General features: G+C 40.1%; 1 protein-coding gene across 1 annotated transcript in view; it reads left to right on the top strand.

The window, feature by feature from the left end:
- CDKL5 (cyclin dependent kinase like 5) overlaps positions 1–18,754 on the top strand; it is a 124,918-nt gene extending 106,164 nt beyond the window's left edge. Inside the window, exons 6-11 of the mRNA XM_032475649.1 lie at positions 558–659; positions 934–1,039; positions 3,871–3,994; positions 10,826–10,925; positions 15,688–15,807; positions 18,348–18,754. Coding sequence (XP_032331540.1) covers positions 558–659; positions 934–1,039; positions 3,871–3,994; positions 10,826–10,925; positions 15,688–15,807; positions 18,348–18,734 — 939 coding nt within the window. The 3' untranslated portion in view covers positions 18,735–18,754. The remainder of the gene's footprint in view (positions 1–557; positions 660–933; positions 1,040–3,870; positions 3,995–10,825; positions 10,926–15,687; positions 15,808–18,347) is intronic.
- Positions 18,755–20,321: the final 1,567 nt, after the last annotated feature.

The following is a 20,321-nucleotide window of genomic DNA, read 5'->3' as shown; positions in this document are numbered from 1 at the left end:
TATAAACTGCAGTAGTTAGGGAATTTTTAAGACAGAAATTTTTAAGGGAACTGATTCAATTCCTTGATATATCCAAAGAACATTTGTTTTTATCTGAATCTGCAATTGTAAGTCCTTCATAAAAAATAATTTTGCTTCTGTACAGTTCTTTTTGGAGAACTCAGCCTAAAATCTGCTAGAGAAGTTTTGGATTAACTAATAGAATCTCTATTTCTATCCTAATTGAGTGCTACTCAAAATCATGACTTTCTGGATATTAGGAAGATAATTTTCTTTGTTTTTAATAATTAATTGAACTATTTTCAGAGTAATCCATTCCCTGCTCGTATTAACTTTAATGAGAATTTCACTTTCCATCTGCATGACATTTGTTTCACTTGTTTTACATTCATCAGATGATTCACTTTTATGGGACAATTTGTGTTTTAGCCAACTCACATTTTTAATTTTAGCCAGTTAAGGCACTGGTTATGCCAAGTAAAGCCCATAGTGATTTAGGTGATTTTCATCCCTAGGAACAGGACACTCTGATAAATCCTTTTAAATTTGACTTGCAGCCTGGAGAGCAGCTCCCTCCAGAGATGACTGTAGCACGATCTTCCGTTAAAGAGTCCTCCAGAGAAGGCACCTCTTCGTTCCATGCACGGCAGAAGTCTGAGGTCTGAATTTTCCAGAGCTGCTATCTTTTATGATAAAACATGTCTGTAAAGATTGGTCATTCAACATCATTACAGCCTAGCTTTTAAAATGTATTCATACCCAATCTCTCACACTTAATTTGAACTGGCTTATAAAGTCAGCAATTTTCCTCATGAGTTTTCTCTTTAATAGATCCTGGGGTAAATTATAGATCACTTAGGCACCATTTGAAGTTCATAGGCCACATTGTCATCACTCTGTTGTTTACTTTTTATAAACCTATTTTTTTCTCAGGGTGGAGCATATCATGACCCCCACTCTGATGATGGCACTGTCCCCAAAGAAAACAGACATCTGTACAATGATCCTGTTCCGAGGAGAGTTGGCAGCTTCTACCGAGGTAAACCCAGCTCCTAGCACCCACCGGGGTCCTCTCTTCTCTGTCCCCCACTACACCTCCAGCCCACACCCTCCGCTACCTTTCACTGCCCTGACTTCAGGTAAGCATCATTCTCACCTGCACTGTCACCTTCCAACACGTCTCCTGGCCTTGTTGGTCCCACTGTCTTAGTTCAGACCCTCGTGGCTTCTGACTTGGGTTCTTTGAGTAGCCTCCCAACCGGTCTCCCTATCTCTAAGGTTACCATCAATACTGTTCCTGGAATGATCCTTCTGAAGCTGTGTTCTGACCACACCACTCATTCTTTGGATTAAGTCATAAAATTTTTATCCATATCACTTGTGTGCCTGACACTGTTCTAATGTAGAACGTGTCCGTGAACAAGACAGCCACAGGTCTCCACCCTCATAGAGCTCACATTCTCATGAGGAGAGAGCAACGCTAAATGTAATAATTACGGAGAGCACTAAAAGGTAATAAATGTTACAGGGAAAAGCATAGAGCAGAGCAGCCCATTGTCTCCCACTGCCCAACCCCCAGTCTTCTATCTCACATCTGCTGAGAGTCCTCTGCTGGCTTCGCATTGGCATCAGGGCAAAATCTGAGTTCCCTAAGATGGCATTCTAGACTTCCCATGCCCTGGCCCTTGCTGTTCTCTCCAGCTCCTCCCCCTCCGCTCTGGTGCCCAGCCTGTGGGACTCTGGTGTACAGGCCATGCCCCTCTATGGCCTGAACGCATACCTCCCCCTGCTCGGACAACTGGTTTCTGTCTCTTTTGAGATTCTGCTTTGAGGTCCTCTGTAGTGTGATGACTTCCCTGCCCTCCCAGACAAAGTGAAGGGTTTCCTGTTCTGTTCCGCCCATGGTTCCTTGTCTCTAATGTGACACACACCACACGGTACTGATTCTTTGTCTGTGCTTCTCTCTCATGAAGTTACAGAGCCCTTTACCTTTTCCTCTTTTAACCTCACTAACTAGCACACTGCCTAGCAGTTTCAGAAATATTTGCTGATTGAATGAAAGAAAATCATCAAAAGTGTACTTGGACGGCCTTAAAAATGTACTTTGATGTTTAACAGACAGCTGAAGCAGATGTTTCAGGGGCTGAGTGGATTTAGGAGGAGAGGTTGACAGGAAAAGGCATCCCCTTTGAGGAACTATGTAGTAATAGAGTGGGAGCCCCTGGGGAGCCCCAGCCCCTAGTGAGGAGACTGGCAGCAGGCCCACCAGGGCACCACGAGGTCCTGGGTCCGGGAGGCTTAGTTTCTCAAAGCCTCCTTCAAGGGTCACCATGACCTTCTATAGCTTCCATGCCCACATTGCACAGCTTCTCATTATTCCATGGATTTGAAAGGACAGCTGGAAAGGGGCAGGAAGTAGGGGGGAACATGGACAACTGCTTGATCATTTTAACGAGGAACCTGGGCTAAATAAATACAGGCAAGTATTACTCAGAACCTAATGTATATTGAATGATTAGGCTACTCTGTTCCCTCAGCCTCGCCTTTGAGAAGAGCATAAGGCATTGAATATGCCTTTTAATGCATTTATCATCCTGTTTTCTGATGCTTGGTTACTTCAGAACCTTATGGGACTAAAATTTTAATTCAAATTAAAGTTAATTAAAACAAAATTGTAGTGTACCTAAGGAAAAGTCTTTTCTCTCACTTTAAGCTTTACTTCCAAAATCAGTCATATACATGTTATTTCTATAGATGTCTGGAGAGTATACTCTAATATTAAAATGTTAATGAAGTATCTAATTAATTAATTAGTCTCTGACCTCTGGAAATGCAATTTTATTTTGATTGCAAATAAATTAAATTAGCTAGTATCAGTAAAAGCCCTCATTCATTTTCCTCATAATCAACTTCAGGGTTTGGCAGGTAGAACATTTTCATTTTAGAAAGTCCAGAAATAGAAGGAAAAGATTTCACTAGGTGAAACATCTGGAGACATCTGTCATTTCAATGATACTACTGAATCTAACTGGATGAAGATTTAGTGGTATCATTGAAATGACAGATGTTTCCAGAATATTTCCCATTTTCAATCCTACTGGCTAAAAGTCAAGTAAAATGGTGTCATTTATCTTGATATACAGCCTGTATATTCCTTTTGTGGAGAAATTTGCAATATATTTTGATTTATGACCAAGCTTAGAAATTGACAAAAAAAGATAGTAACACATCCTCCCCCAAAAAACAAAAAAAATTTATTCACGTAACTTGTGGTTTGTCTTTCTGTTTATTCCTAGATTGAGAACTTAAAGAAAAATAATATTTTTGTGCAAATAACTGAACATCTTTGGAATTTAGTTTTTAAAAATGTAAAATTGATGCTACCTCCCAAGTGACAAAGCTTAAACTGTAGTTTGCGTATTCTAGCACATATACTGTTAAGAATCAGTTTAGACTAAGAATAGATTTTAAATAGTTGGGTCTATGATGTAAGAAAGCCTCAACTTAAAAAGAATGTCAAAATAGTGGGGGAGGGGGTATCATATTCATACTTTTAAATATCCTGTAATGTTCTCCAATTTATCAGGTGACACACTTACTTATGTTTGAATATATATTGCCTGGTGTTAACTGACCCTTGCAAGTTACTGTTACAGTAGGTGGCAAGGAGAGAAGGCAGCGGGGAGGGAGGGGGAAGAGTGTTCCCTGGAATGCCTCCAGCCTCAGAAAACATGAAAGTTTTAGGGAGGGCAAATGAGGATTTGATTTATCTTTTTTCAATTTTATTTATGTGAGAAAAATGCAGTAGAATAACATGAGAACTGCTTTGACCAAAAGAGTACATGGGTGACTTACTTTTTTTTTATTCAGTGCCATCTCCACGTCCAGATAATTCTTTCCATGAAAATAATGTGTCAACTAGAGTTTCTTCCCTACCATCAGAAAGCAGTTCTGGAACTAACCATTCAAAAAGACAGCCAGCATTCGACCCATGGTGGGTATTTTGCTTTTGTTTTTACTCTTCTTTTTTCTAATTGTAGATTTGAGATTTCAGAGAAATTCTGGATAAACTTTTTAGTATTCTTTCTCCTGCTAGGCCTTTCTTTCTCAAGAGAGATTGTTTGATAAGGGAAATGTAATTTGTCATTATTTGTAATGGTTTCTTTCAAGTTCAGCATTAATATTAAGTATCATGTAAAAGAAAGAAAATATCCTGGGTCAATACATGCCTCATAAGTCCTCCATCGCCTTCTTCTGACATGATGACGTCCTCCGCTGTCTTCTCTTGTTGCTGTTGAATTGTGTAGCAGACACTTTGCTTAGCACTTTGTGTGCACTGTCTCACTCACTTCTCAAAATCGGCCCTTGAAGCCTACTTCAAAGAGTGCCTCATATTCTCCAGATGTGGAAACTGCAGCTTAGAGCAGGTAAGGAGCCTGCCTGGTGCTGGACAGCCCGTAACAGGGAGGACTGAGCCAGGATCTAGACCCCGATGGGTTGTAATCCAAAGCTTGTGTCTTTTACTTCTGTGCCACCTGACTTTCATTCAGTGTGAAAAGAGAGAAAGAAGGGAACAACCCTTCATGCTACCACGGAAGTGTAATGGTAGTCTGCGGATAAAATGATGCGCCAATGTTGCTTATCCTTTTATCTTTTTGTGTCATATGTAATAAAAATTTAGTTAGAGAATTATAACATGGATCAGGTCTCATTAGTAGATCTGTCTGAGAGGGTAAGGACTATTTTCTTAATAATGTAGACTTTATGTTCTCAGCTACCCAGAAAGACTTCCCTGAGTCTAGATGTGATTGGTGTTTATATGTATTTCGTAGAACTACAAAGTTCACCACCAATAGAATAAAATTGTGCATCACTGTAACAACAGTGAATTGAGAATAAGACCTGTCTGTCAGATTCTATCTCTGCTGTTTATTGCCAGAATTCACACAATTTGGACCCTGTTGGCAGGGTTATATCAAGGTTTCAGTGTTACCATGCCCTATGGTGAAAATAACTTACTGATTTTTAAAACAATAATAAAAACGATTTTCTTAAAGCTAAGAATACTTTTGTAAGCACGTTTTATATTCATTGCCTTATTTATAAAATGAGAGTTTTAACATTGGCGACTCAGAGGTTAGACTCTGGAAATAGGATATCTTGACTAGTGTGACCTTCTGGCTGTGTGCACTTAACCTCTCTGCCCCTCAGTTTCCTCATCTGTAAAACAGGCTAAGAATAGCACCGCCTTCATAGGGTAAATGTGATCATGAAATGAAATAAAACATCAAAAGCACCTAGAGCAGTGCTGGCACCGTTGTGACTTATTCATGTTAGCAGTGGCGTTTTTTATCATTAATGTCCTCTAACTTCAGTATGACTTGTCAAGTGTCTCCCCTCCACTTACTTTGCTGATAAACTTCACTGCATTCTTCCTCCATGTGACTGTAGGCAAGATCTATACATTAAGCTGATAGCACAGGTACAGCTTCTTTGAGTTACTGGCATTGACAGTTTTCAAGCATGGCTTTGACAAACCATTAGAATAGTGTCTACATTGCAAGGATACAGAAGGAGTTGTTTTTCATCTTGGTCATTGCATGATGAAGTGGTGGGTGACAGTTTAAAAGAGCATCAATTACAGATTAACATAGTCCTGTGAAAATGAGGTAGGTCGCATGAAAACTATATCTGGGGGTGGGGGTGGGTATAGCTCAGTGGTAGAGCACATGCTTAGCATGCACGAGGTCCTGGGTTCAATTCCCAGTACTTCCATTTAAAAAAAAAACAACTAAATCCATATGTGGCATAAGTAATCTTAACAGCAAATTGTTTTCATTTTTCTGATAATATAAGTAGAGCTTGTTTAGGCTTGGAAATGCTGTAGAAACCTAAAAGCAACTGTTTTAAGAAGTGCTAGAGGTACAATTGGGATGTTGAACTTTAGACAAGTCTTCATCGAATCATCCTTACTCTGATATTGCTATTAGGAGGCATGAGAGAGTTCCAGAATTGCCAGGGATGACCTGGCTGTATTCTTTTGTTCCTACTACCCCTATGCTCCTATGATATTTCTCCTTCATGCATCACATCTGACTTAGTCTAAGTCATCCATTAAGCTTGCCTTGTCTTGGTTTTTTTCTTGAACAAGATCTCTCATTGGTTCACCATATTGTTTATATTTGAGAGAAATGCCGTTTGATAACTGTTACAAAAACGTGAACAAGCTTTGCCATGGTGACTTGCGAATTGCTATTCCTAAATTATTGCTTACCTAAGGGCAGTCTGTTTCTCCTTGGTAGTAGTACTTTGCATTTCTTTTGGGAAGAGGATATTTGTACAGTGTACACATTTCTTGCATTGGAAAACTCAAGCTACTATGTCATACTTTAAAGTGATAAGTAGATATTGTACTATAATATCCAGAGCAGTTATTCTGGCCATCTCAGCTGTCCAGAATCCAGTGAAGAACCGGGAGATAAGCCAAAATATCTCAGAACAACAAAAATAGAGGTAATGTAGTCAGATTCATCATCTTTACTAACGGGAAAACACCTCCACCCTCCCTGTAAGCCTGTTTGTTCTTCTTTAATGCACAGTTCTAGCACTTGGCACTGAGGTTGTCAAGCAAGAAATAATCCCAGATAACAGTGCAGTATGCAGAGGGAGAAAGATCCTGAACAGTATGTATAGAGAGAAGAGGGGTATTTTTGCTTTTTCTCAGGCCCCAGTGGGAAAATCTTTTCTAGCCGTTATGGTTTCATGGATAGAATAGCTACCCATGTACAGTATATATCTTTAAAATAGGCTGCTCTCACTTTCCTTAAAAAGACAAAGTGTTTAGAAAGACTGCTTTCAAAATTGGCTTAAAAATTGACACTTAAACAGTAAACCAAATTAATTAGAAATCCCAGTAGTTAAGATAAGTGAAGAATTGCTGTCACTCACTTGCACAATCCCAGATTTTCTCTTCTTGTACAGTTATGAATACATTGGTATCTGTTATTACTTGTAATTATAACTCCCAGAATGATTCCTGTAGAATTAGTCACTGACTTTCTAGTCTCGGGTGTTAGCTGACCCACCCTAGCCACACTGGCAGGGGAGGGGAGGTGGCAGGGAAAGTGTCACAGGGTAAGCTCCTCTCCTGTTCGACTCACCTCAAGCTGCTGCTCCAGGAAAGATTATTTTGGAGCCCTGGGAGCCTGGCCCTCTGTCAAACCTGTGATTCTCCCGCCTTGAGTCTGCAAGTAGCTTGAAGTCCCAGTCCTTGTTTTAATTTTGCTCTGTATCTCCAACACCTAACACAGGGCCTGGCGCATACAAAGTACTCTGTAAATGTTGATTGGCATTGATTCAGTTTTAATTCCTTTCTTTTTTTAGATGAGTCTTTTGAATTCTCTTTCCTCTTGACCCCTTATGGAGATAGTAGCTGTTGTGTTAGGTAATGTTGGAGTCCCAGGGCTGTTCGGGAAGGAGACTGTTACACCTCCCCCACCCCTACCATAGTCCTCGCCGACCCCGTTCCCTGGATAATGAGCCAGGTGACTAGGTGGGTCCTCTTCAAAACTCCTGTCCCTGAGACTTATGTGATCACCCGCTTGCCCTTCCCTTGTGCTGCTCCTCTTGAACCCTTCTGTTGCCTATACAGTTAGCTAAGCTCAGCACACAGCTATTGACCATACCAGGTAGGATCAATCGCAGGGTCCAGAATTCACAAATGAGATTAAATTACGGGGCTTACTCTTCTTAACCATTGGATGTAGTACTGGTTATAAATGTTCAAGCCTCTCTCTTCATTCATTTGTGCAGCACACAGCTTTTTCGGCACCTGTGTTCCAGACAGCTTCTCTCCACCCCTGAGTCTCTCTCCCAGGCTTTTCTCTGTTCTGTTTCTCTGCTAATTATCTGTATGTGTATGTTTCAGTGTGGCTTCTCCCTCTCTTTGTCTTTTTCTCTCTCTGTCTGCCTCTCTTTCCCCCACTTGCACCCTTTCGTCCTCTCTGACTTCCTTTTGTGTCTTTTGTGAGATGCATGCAAACTCATACTTTATTCCTAGCTTTCATCCTCAAGTCCAAAGGTAATTTTATTTCCTTTTTTGTTTTGGTCCCTGGGATCTTTTCCCACCTGGATCTTGGCCCCACTGCCTCTCCTCAGCTCCAGTTTGAAGATGCTTTCCTCGTCATTCCCCTTTGCCCCTGGCTCTAACTTATCCAGTGCCTCTGAAAAGACCCTGCAGAGAGTCTTTGATTCATCTTCTGTGTTTGGGGGACACAAGGAATTGCAAACACTGGGCTTTTTGTCCTGCTCCTTCTTTTCTTTCAGTATCCTTCCCCCCACACCCCATCCTCACTTTCATTTTATTGGACAGACTTCTTTCCACCCAAATCCTGTTTCCCCTAGGACTAGTGTCTCAAGCCTTCACTTCCTCTCATGCCAATACCAACATTCTTAGAGTAATGCCCATTTCCGTCCCAAGGTTGTGGTCATGATGAATGTGTCCCCCTTAAAGACTTCCTGGATTGGCAGAAAGCACTTTTACTAACTGACCCTCAGCAGACCTTTGAGATTTTGTTAGACTTTAATTCTGGTTAGGAAAAACTTCTACCTGTTAATCTGAATACTCTGCTGTGCTTCTAGGTTATGTGCAGATGCCATTGTGGAAGGACATAAGCTACATCATAAGCATATAATTCTTTAGCTTCTAGAAGTTACACTAAAAATAGTATTGCTGGTTGGACTAGATGCTCTCTGAGGTTCCTTTCAGTCCTAAGAGTGGCACTTTGGTGATTCCAGAGAACTACTTACACTGCCTGCCGTGTTCCCTAGAACTCTCACATGACTGAATGCTGTGGCCTGGAATTTAGTTTAGGTCAGTCTGTCTTTAGGCCCCATACAAGGGTTCTCATCTCTTTAATCTCAAAAGTACTTGTCATAAGAAACTTTGACGAATAGGCCCAGTCTGTCATTATGATGAGAGCGTTTTCCCCAGCTCTACAACACTGAGTTGAAAGAATCTTTAACTTTTCACTATTCCATTCTCAGCGGTTCCATCATGTCTGAAGTTTTCTAGCTTTCAAAATTGTAAATGCATCCTTCTGAGTTCCAACACTAGTTATTTTAGTGGTGGTTTTTGTATTACAAAACTTTAACTTCAGAACTTGGAACTCTCTCAATGAGGTTTAAAATTGCAGTTCCTAATGAGTTTCAGGAACACTTGTGCCTACAGTACATGGTTTTACTTCTTTGGTATTGCCATCATGTTTTAGGCTAAATGCTTAAGAAGAAATAACTATGGCTCCTTCAAACAGTCATGGTTTTTACTTCTTGTTTTTTGCCTCTCTCAGTTTTTTCCCTTGTTGTCTTTGATCTTGAATTCTCGGCTTTTCAAATTAATTTTCTGTGGTTTGTAAAACCTTTTTGTTTTATCTGTAGTACATGTTTGTTGTTGAAATTAAAAAGAAGTAATGATAAGTCACCAATAATCCTACTACCCAGAGATGATAACTATTAAGATTTTTTAAAATTTTCTTCCTGCTTTTTAAAAAAGTTTGTATACACATATGCCTTTAAAAAAATTACATTTGGGCTCATACTATGTGGAAAGTTTTGAACCCTGTTGTTTTCACTTGGTATTGTAGTTTGAATATTCTTTCATATTGTGAAAATTCTTTGAAGATATGATTTAAAAAAATAGCTTCATGGTGTTTTCTATCATGTGGATCTGTAATAGTTTATATAGATGTTTTCTGCCTTCACAGAGATTTAATCAAGTAAAGGATGCTGGTTTGCTCATATTGTTTTAGATGTTCTAATAACTTCACTGTTCAGTGTTCTAAAACCATAAATAAGAATGGACTCTGTCACCTTTAATGTTTCTACTCTTGATTTTAGGGAGTAGCTAATAGAAGGAATTCAGTCATTTGAGAAAATGGTTTATCACAGTCATCTAGATGTTCAAATTCAAAATAGAGCCCATGGAGTGTGCCTTTTTTGAGAACAGCACCATTTGAGTTGTTTTTTAAAGACTGTAAATTAAATTAAGTAATATATAAGGCCTCTATTAACATACATGTAGTCAACTTGTTGGGTCCAAAGTATCTTGTTGGTTGTCTTTTAATATCTCTGATTTGTATTAGAATACCTGGTGGTGTCAGTGGTATGATGCTTAATGCCATTTTTTTTTTCTCAGTTAGAAGCTTTTTGTCCAGAAGAGTGCTTTGTATTAAAACATTCATCCTGTCTCCATTTTTTTCTTACCTTATCTATTTTTTTTATTTTTAATAAATAGACACAGTATCTTTATGAAGGGATTTTCCAGTTTCAGGCATTTTTTACTTTTAGTTATAAGGTTTCTGTAGCAGCTTTTTTTTTTTTTTTTAATGTTCAGTACCTTGGCAAGCCACTAATAATGTACTTGTTAAGCTGGTTTTAAAAAGGTAAATAGAAAAACAAAGATACTGAAAATGTTTCTGTTTCCCTCGAAGGGTTACAGAAAAGGCATCCTCAAACCATGTACTTTTCAGACTCTCTAATTCTGAGGTTTTTAACAGCATGAAAATGGTCTTGCAGCACAGTTATAGATCAAGTTGCTATAATGCTCAAATTGCTAGTTTGAGTGAGCCTTTGCCAAAGGCTAATCATTAACCATAGTTGATTAGATTCAGTTCCTTCTGTGCTTTTTAGAGGCTCTTTACCTGTGTGCTTGATTCTTCATGGCTATTTGAACCTGGTGTCATGCATTTTTGTTCTTCATTATATTTGTCATGTAATGGCAGGAGAATGATTAAAAGATCAATATGATAAAAAATGTCTTCCCATTTAGGAAAAGTCCTGAAAACATTAGTCATTCTGAACAACTCAAGGAAAAGGAAAAACAAGGGTTTTTCAGGTCAATGAAAAAGAAAAAGAAGAAATCTCAAACAGTAAGTAGATGGCCAATTTCTGTTTACAATGGCATGTGAGTCTACATTAGTCTGTGGGTACTTTGCACTTTGTACATGGCAATCAAAGTGAATTATCTACTTAGTGAGATTTGACATGCATATACTATATATGTTTCTTTCTCAAATTCTGTACAGCAATCCTCCTTTCACAGAGCCTTTTCTAGATTCAACAGAATCTCCAGGAATAGAAGAAATTTAATTTAGATGAGAGAGGACACTTTAACCGTTTCTCAATAAACGCCTTATGCATGTGAATTTATGCTCATGTAAAAACTATGAAGCTACAGGATTTATTTTGCTCTTGGGGTTAAGTGAAAGATAAGTGAAAATTCAGGAAATGGTTTTTGTTGATGTTTAAATCTTAAAATTCTTAACTAACCATCATTCATTCTGCTCTGGCTGGTTATCCAATTCCCACGTTGACAAGTGCATCTCTGGGCTGCATAGTCACAGACGGGAGATAGTATTTGACATTTCAGGGCTCACTTTAGTAGGAAGAAATGTTTTTCTTGTGATTGAACTGTGAAATGGAATGAGTCTCATCTCCTGAGAACCCTCTGCCTGATCCCAGGGCTGGCTGCATGTAACTGTGCACATCACATCACTGAACCATCCAGGCAAGGATTCTGCTGGTTCGTGACATGAGAAAACAAGGGGCAGGGGGACATCCAGGCCAGCAGGAGCATCTTCACCCTCATGAGGCTTGCTTCCTCCTTTGCTTTATGATACCTTTCAGACTAGACAAGGTTGAGTCAGCCATTTTAAATTATTGTTTCTAGTTTTACTTCATAGATGATTGGCTCTCATTTATTTAAAAAGGAAAAAGGCATGCATAATCAAAATGGCCTGCTCAGATGGACTTGATTGATTTCATCTCTCAGATGAGTATCACAGATGTTCTAGAAATATTAATAAAGGCCTTCCTTGGTTACTTTCTATATTACTCTTTTACTTGCTTGTTAAATTTTTTATTTTCTTAGAATGCAAATATGAGCTCATTATGGAAAAATTGAGGAAAAAATGATGATTTCTAATGTTGCCACACTATCACAACTAGTATTAGGATTTTGGTATATTTCTTCCTAGCTTTTTAGCCTATGCATATGTTTGTAGAAAGAAGGTAGTTTTTTAGTGTTTTAAATAATAGCAGCCATTCTACTACAATTTTGTATTCTGACTTTTTAATAGTATTTCTATCATACATACACACAATATGTATGCTACTACACAATTTTATTATCTTCATTTTAATGGCTGCGTGATATTCCTAAAATGTTCATTTTTTTTAAACCTGCCCATAATCTCTAACTGAAACTTAATGTAGAAGGTCCAATCAAAATGTCACTTAGTCAGATATTAACTACATATATTATTTAGAACAGGTGAGCAAAATAGACCTGATTTAAAGTAGAGAAGCTTAAAATATATAAAGTGCTAATAAAATAAAATTTTTATCATTGTCTAAGAAACTTACTTATCCATCATGAACATTAAACGTAGACTACCTTCTTCTCCTTACCACTGTTACTTTTAGTTTGAAGTTGTTTTTGTTCTTAACCTCAGGCTCCTAGCCATTATAGGGTGATTAAGAGGAAGAAAGTAGCAAGGACCAAGGAATTGAAGGTGTTTTTGTGTATAGACTTAGTTTTGTCTGCCTTAGACCAACATTAAACCTGCTACTTGCCACAGCCTGAGTCAAGTATGTACATATTGACTATTATTCAGGATTTGGTTCGAATTTTAGATGTTTAAATAATGTAGATAAGAATAAATAGGAAATGTACTATTCTCTAACATCCTGTCCACTTGAACTTACTTTTTTTTAGGTTTTCATACATTTCATTTTTGATATGTAAAGTAACTGCAAAATATCTCTGCACAGGTCACAATGACTTCTTTCTTAAGTCTTCCAAATCAAAAGTTGTTTATACCTCTGCATTTTTTAATTAAAAGAGGAAAAAATGTTTAAAGGACTTTGGTGTCTCAAGTAAGATTTCCAAAGAGCACTCAGTGTATTGTATCCTGGCAGACCTCAGGCTACTAGCCTGACCTTGTTTAGCTTCGAATGAGCATTGGAGCAGAATTAAAGTTAGCTTTTCTTCACTCTGTAACTCAGCAAAAGGAAACTACGTAAATGAGCTTTGAAAGATTTAAAGCATTGTGGCCTTTGCATAAGATTCAACTTCATGGGAATCTGATACCCAGTGCAGAGAGAAGCCTCTGTGGGTCCTAAATCTAGTTTTACTCCTTTATTTTGCTAATATAGGAACTGGCCAGGCAAGTTGTGACCTGCCAGAAGTTGTGCAATCAGTTGGGAGACCTGGAGGTGGGTTCTCCTGAATAGCAGGCCGAGGCTCAGCCCTGCCACGGGCCCACCTGTGTGGAGTGCCGCCAGCCACTTGTTCCTGAGAGCTTTCTTGTGGCCTCCTTAGCCATGCAAGTTAAACTCTTCCTGGGTCCCCGTCATGGGAGCAGGAAACCTTATGGGCTATTTCACTCAAATGTCTGCATACACCCCTGTAAAAGATGACCCGCCTACCTTCATATACATCCTGATTCTCTGGCGATTGAAATACCCAAAACAGGGAAAAGTGGTGCCAGAAAATCATTCTGTATTGTAAAGGTGCCTGCTTTGAATCAAGCAAATCTGGAAGCCGCCTTGGAAAATCTGGCTTCAATTCCACATTCAGAGAGTTACATAAGCCCTCAGAGCATATGGTGACTTTGCCAACTTGGTAATTGTACCCTAGTTAGTTAGTATCCCAACTGGTAATCATACTTCAGTTTAAGGATTGAACTTTCTGTTTCTTCACTTTTCTGGCATATTCTGAATTGTGCCAGCTATTTTACATGGAGTGAATACTTCTCAGCGTTGAACCAGGCTTCTTCCTTTAAGAATTCTGCAATATTGATATTCCTCTTCCAAGTTATGTTTTCTGGTTCAAGAGTTGACCACATTCAAAAGAATTTGCAGTACCTTTTCTTTTTCCTTAATAGGCAGATTACATGGTAGATTATTTAGTTGCTTAAGTCCCTTCTGGCAATTAGGAAAAGATTTAAATTCATCAATAGATCTTTAAACACAGTTCTTTATAACAGTCATATTTCTGTTAATAAATAAATCCTTAAACATTCTGTAAGCTTAATGTGAATATATCTGTATAGGTCTCTAGACATTCCTGTTATAAGTATTGATCGTGTCCAGATGTTCTTTATATAACATAGAAGTTTGTACATGTCTTGAATTTACATTACTGGCATCTTCATGTCCAGATGAGAAATGACACAGAACATCTCTAGATGCACACACAACACAGAGATTCTTTCAGAGACTGTTAATGTTTAATAATTCCAGGGCATCCAAGGGCTAGGAGTTTCAATAAGAACTCCTTTTTTTTTCCTTTGGCAATTAGTTTATTTGTATCTTATATTGCAGACAGATTCCACCAACGGGGAGAATCCAAGCATCAAGAAATCCCTCTTTCCTCTTTTTAATTCAAAGAATCATTTAAAGCATAGTTCTTCTTTGAAAAAGCTTCCTGTAGTCACTCCACCCATGGTACCCATTTTTACGTATGGTAGCCCTGAAAACCGCTCCAGTAAACTTGTTTTACTGATGACAACAGCATGTCTTTTATTTTCATGGGGTCATAGTCTCTTTGTGCTAGTTAAGTACCTGAGCCAGTTCCATAAATTCACTGAGATATAAATTCTTTGACATTCTGGATTTTCTGAATCAGTTAAGGAGGTTGAAGCATCAAAGGCTATTAAACAAACAAACTAGTGAAAGGCTAGTTTGGGTTGTCTGATTAGCCAGTTGTTGGCAGAAGCATTCATGAAATCCCTTATTGCCTGTAAAGGATTTGATTAACATTTACAATTAACGAATGTCTTTTCGTTTGGCTTGCAAAGTCTTTCAACACTTGGTTGGCAGTTTGTTTCTTTGAAACCAAGTTGATTTGACCAAATTAAGTGAGCTTGCAGGCTCCATGAAAAAACAGCTTCTGTTAGTTGGTGATTTGCTCTTTCCTTGCCTGGCTCTAGCTTTTGCTGGTCACTTAGTTTAAGGCCAGGGCTTTTGCTTGGCGTTTGGAGTTACTCTCCTGTGTTCACCAAAATCGGTGACTAGACCAATTGCATTCATCTGGAATTTGTGGCACAAATTTCCAGCATTTTCATAGTATATAATGCTGGACCCAGATTTACTGGGTAGTGTCTTGGGAATATGATTCAAACCATACTTTCCCACTTTGCTGTCCTTGAAAGCCTGTTAGACTTCTTTGGCATCACCAGATACAGTGTTTGGATCATTTCCCCAGCAGGAACAAATTTTTGTTTTATTGAACTGGCTCATAACCTAACTGCAGTATGGAATGTAAGGATACGACAGCAATTCCTGTTACAGCCCAGTTTAACTGCTCTCTCTTACAGCGACTAAAACTAACAGCATGGGAATGCTTTAAGGGTTGAGGTTTAACAAAGCTGCATGACATCTGCCAATTTTTCCTAATGCAGGGAAAATTATTAAGAGGGCAGCAGACTTTAACTAGCATCACTTGCATTGTGAACATTGGGAGAGTTTTGGTTTCTTTTTTGATTGAGTCTTTTCTTTAGAGGAGAGGGGGTTGAGTTTTGGTTTGATTTGGTTTGGTTTGCTTTTGTTCTCCTCTTGGGTGCGGTTGCATATCTTAATTAGGCGTACTGGTGTGCTTATTGAATCCTTGTCCGTATTCTGCTCTAGGTGCCCAATTCTGACGGCCCTGATCTTCTGACATTACAGAAAGCCATTCACTCTGCTAGCACCCCGAGCAGCAGACCAAAGGAGTGGCGCCCTGAGAAGATCTCTGATCTACAGACCCAAGTGAGTGGTGCCTGCATCACTCCTAGACTCTCAGACTCTGCAGTGACCAGTCTCTCCTGAGGGGAGGGCAGGGTTGAGAAATTTAGCCTCTCAATGTTACAGCAAGGCTGAGAGTCTCCGCAGAATATACCCTCACTAATAGCCAGATGCATCTTAGAAGGCCAGGGGAATCTTGCTTCAGTGACCCATGTCCTATTGGGGGAAAAAGTGAGCTTCCGTTAGCCTTCACCTGGCAGGTGGGACGGGCCAGGCGATTAAGGGGAATGAGTAAGATACAGTTCTAGCACACAAAAACTCTAGAAAAAAATCCATAAATACCATACTTCATGGTAAAAAGCGAAGTGTGCCATAAAATGTGGGGGAGGGTAAGAGGAGGTACTAGAAATTAAGGGCTCATTAAATGTGGTAGCATAGAAACTGCGCCTTGAAAGACAGGTATGATAAGCTTTCTTAGAAGAATATTTAAACTTCTGAAATCTATACTAGTTTTGATAGAAAACATGTAAACAGTCGCATTAGGAACTGCGTGGTAGACAGTATGTATAGTCTTGTTTCTCTGCCATAACGGGAGAATAATTAGAAACCAGATCTATAAATGTTTTCAGGTAACTAACGTTTTACCTCCTTTAAACAAACTACTTTGATTGGAAATGTTAAAATACTGTGTCTTTTCAGTGTTTCATAATGCTCATAGTAACATAATCTAACTTGCTTTTGATCGTAGTCAATATTTTATAAATCTGTTATTCCTCTGTCCTGTAATTTCTGACAACCCTCATGAGCCTTTGAGGCTATAGGGTTACTTGTGCCTATAAATGACCACAGATTTCTGTGATTTGGAGGAGGAGGGTCTATTTGTAGAGGTTTTTTGTTTACTCTCTTTAAATGTAAGCTGTTACTTACAGCTGTTGACAGGAGTTCCTTAAATTTCGTTTATATTTGCCCAACCATTTGTCTTTTCTGCTTCTAACATAATACAGGCTGGGGGGCTCAGGGGGTGAGGAGAACCAGATATCCCAGTTATTGGATATGTATCGAAACTAAAAGCGCAAGGCTCTGAGTGAGAGGGCCTGATGTTCTATTCTCAGTTTATTTTTTAAAAAAAGGAAAAAAAAGTACGAGGCTTTAGAACCCTTTTTGTGTAACCAGTTCCTTTGCCGAGAAGCTCTTTTCTCAGGTAACTTTGTATCTCCAGCTGAACTATTGTTATTGTTCAATAGTTACATGTGGTCAGGGCTGTAAAAATCACCAGGAATCTCATTGTGTTACTCAGTTCCCTGAAAAAAGAACACACTTTTGAGCACTTAATAGTGTGCGGTGTACTATGCCACCTCTCTTGGGGACCACAGAGCTGTTTGGGACAGATTTCAGAATGGCCGTGGAGGATGCTTCTCCAGAGGTTATTTATACTTGAGTCAGTGCCCGAGCAGGATCCCCTGGATTTCAGTGCCCTGTTCCTCCAAATCATTACTGTTTCTTGAGATTATCAACATTTTGCTTTGCTGAGCCCTTAAAAGCCTGAAGGTCTGTGAGGATTGGCAGCCAGAGATGCCTCAAGGCTAGGGCTGCGGCCCAAGTGCCAGGGTCAGGATGAGGCCTTGAATGTCAGGATGCTTCTGATGGTGACTGTATCACACTGACATTGAGGAGAGGGGAGTGAGTCATCGTTCACCAGTGAGGAGCCTGTGGGGCAGATGGCTTCCAGGACCCTCCCTTCTGCCTTGAAGTCCCCCTGTTCAGTGTGCCACACCCCACAGGGCCCAAGCCCCAACCACACAACAGATAGGTGGGGCCGCCATGAGCCCATGTTAGGAATGGAAGGCCTCCGTGAGTGACTTGTGTTTTAGGGTCTCTAGGGCTTTTGCTTGTTTTTCTGTGCTTTGCATTGTTAATGCCCAAATTTTACGTCCCCTCCCCCTCAAAAAATAATAAAAACCAAAAAAAAAGTGAAAGTGCAGAAAGGGAACATTGGGATTTTGCAATGTCAAGAGAAAGGGAAAATCAGGGAGATAAGAACAGAAGGGGATATACGGTTTTCAGCCGAGTGCATTGCTACCTAATTGAAACATTACATTTTCTCAGTTCCTCTTGCAGCTAGATATGGTTGAATGGCTGAGTTTTGGCTGGTGAAAACTCTGTAAGTGGCAGCTTTATGTGGAGCTATTGGGAAGTCTTCTCAAAAGGGAGGAGCAGATCCCTTCTTTTTTGCTTCCTCCTGCTGGTTGAAGCATGAGATCCCCCTCATCCCTCCACCCCCGCCATAAAGATGGGCTGCAGCCAGATGGAAGGGGCTGAAGCCCTTTACCCGCCACCACACCAGCTCTAGATTTCTTCTACATTTCTAGGCTTTTTCATTAAAGAAAAATAACTTCAGTCTGTCTCAAAAAGAATAAAAGAACAGATAAGGCTGGACTAGCTGTCCTCCCCCACACTCACCCTGACTACACACATGCAGACATCTCAGATCTGCGCTCTGTTCCCCCCTGCTCTCAAGTCTACTCTCAATTAAATCCTACATGCACCCTCGTCTTTTCTTTCAGAGCCAGCCATTAAAATCACTGCGCAAGCTGTTACATCTCTCTTCAGCCTCAAATCACCCGGCTTCCTCAGACCCCCGCTTCCAGCCCTTAACAACTCAACAAGCCAAAAATTCCTTCTCAGAAATTCGGATTCACCCCCTGAGCCAGGCCTCTGGCGGGAGCAGTAACATCCGGCAGGAGCCAACACCAAAGGGCAGGCCAGCCCTCCAGCTGCCAGGTCAGATGGACTCTGGCTGGCACGTATCCTCTGTGACCCGGAGTGCCACAGAGGGGCCTTCCTACTCTGAACAGCTGGGTGCCAAGAGTGGGCCAAACGGGCACCCTTATAACAGAACAAATCGGTCCCGAATGCCAAATCTGAATGATTTAAAAGAGACAGCCTTGTAATGTGTGCTGGAGGGGGCTGGGGGGGCAGGGCAATCCAGTTGGGAGGGAGGGTGGGTGGGAGGGGGTAGGGAGTGGGCTGGGCCAGGGTGGTAAGCCAGTATTTTCAGCTTTATGAAGGTGTGTGCAATATTGTATGTGTGGAGCCAGGTGGCTCCTCACAGCCACAAATGCTAGTCAGGGATCTTAGAGCCACAGGAGTTCCTTAGGGATCGCCAGTCCCCACGGGTCTTGTGTGAGAATGGGTAGAGTGTGCCACTGAGATAGAAGACATTCTTGCCAGGTTCTCCCCCTTACGTTCCAGCTTTAGTGCAATCGCCGTTGAACTTGGGAAAGCCAGGATGTGTTCTGGCACTGCAAGGGATGGAATAATTTGTGTTGACCGATGTCCTTACCACAGATTTTTTTTCCGCCTAGACTAAATGTGGGGTTTGTTGTAATCTAAGAGTATCCCTTTGAAGGGTTAGCAGATGAACTAACTGTATGTCTTAAATTGTTTTCTAAACTTCCATATTTGATAGGATTTGTAACATTTATTTATAATTAATATTGTACTGTTGTAATCATACCTTATCTGTTAAATGTAAAGTTATTTTGAGCTGTTTGGAACATTGTGAAGCAGTGGGACAGCTACAGTAGTTTCTATAAAAACTAAACAGTAACATTTATATATTGCATCAGGAGTATTTTATTCTATATATAAATATATATATGGTAAATATCTGTCTGTTTTATAAATATAATCATTTAAAGAAAGTATCGTTATGACACTATCTGCCATATTTTTATACATTTGTGATATGAAGTGAGTATTATACTTCTAATCAAGGGAGTTGAATTGTGGCTGTACGTGACTATAACAGTGGGAACCGTGCTCAACTTTAGGCCCCAGCAGTAGCCTCTAGACATGATCCTTGGTAGTAGGCGAGATGTAGCATCTCCTGAACCCGCAGGGGAAGAAAGTGGGCTAGGCCAGTGAGAACTCCAGCAGGCCTGTCTCCGTCTCACATAGTTGGCTCCTGTTCAAGTCCAGGGATGTTCCTTGCACCTGAGGGGAGAACAGATCCAGGGTTACATGGGTCTTTGTAGAGAGAATGTGCTCTTCTGTTTAGCGTTAGTGTCGAGTGTAGACCAAAGATTCGCCAGTGAACATTCCTAGTTGCGAAGTCATAAGAGGCATCTGTCTGCAGATCTTGCAAACCAGCTCTATGCTCCTGAATCCTCTGCACTGTTACCGGAGACCCCTGGCTGGTGGGGTGTGAGATACGTGTGTGGCATTTCTATTTCTAAATGCTTTGTTTGTTATTGTTCTTTCCAATATACTTAAAAGACTCCTGAAGCAATTGCAGATGTAGAGAAAATTACTATACTCATCTTTTCTTCCTGGGACTGTCCTTTTATAACAAGGTTATCATGCACATCAGTAGAGACACACACACACACACACACACAGAGTCAGAACAGGACTTCTCTTTCTGTCATTTGATCTCCTCCAACTCCCAAGTTGTTCCCAAGTATCATCAAAGCCTTTGGCCAACAAGGGTTATAGTTCCATGTCTCTGGGCCATCCTTGACAGAAATCACCTCAAC

The sequence above is a fragment of the Camelus ferus genome, chromosome X (genome assembly GCF_009834535.1).
Source record: "Camelus ferus isolate YT-003-E chromosome X, BCGSAC_Cfer_1.0, whole genome shotgun sequence".
Taxonomy (NCBI): domain Eukaryota; kingdom Metazoa; phylum Chordata; class Mammalia; order Artiodactyla; family Camelidae; genus Camelus; species Camelus ferus.
The sequence above is the reverse complement of the archived record's forward strand: the minus strand, read 5'-3'. Positions and strand labels throughout refer to the sequence as shown.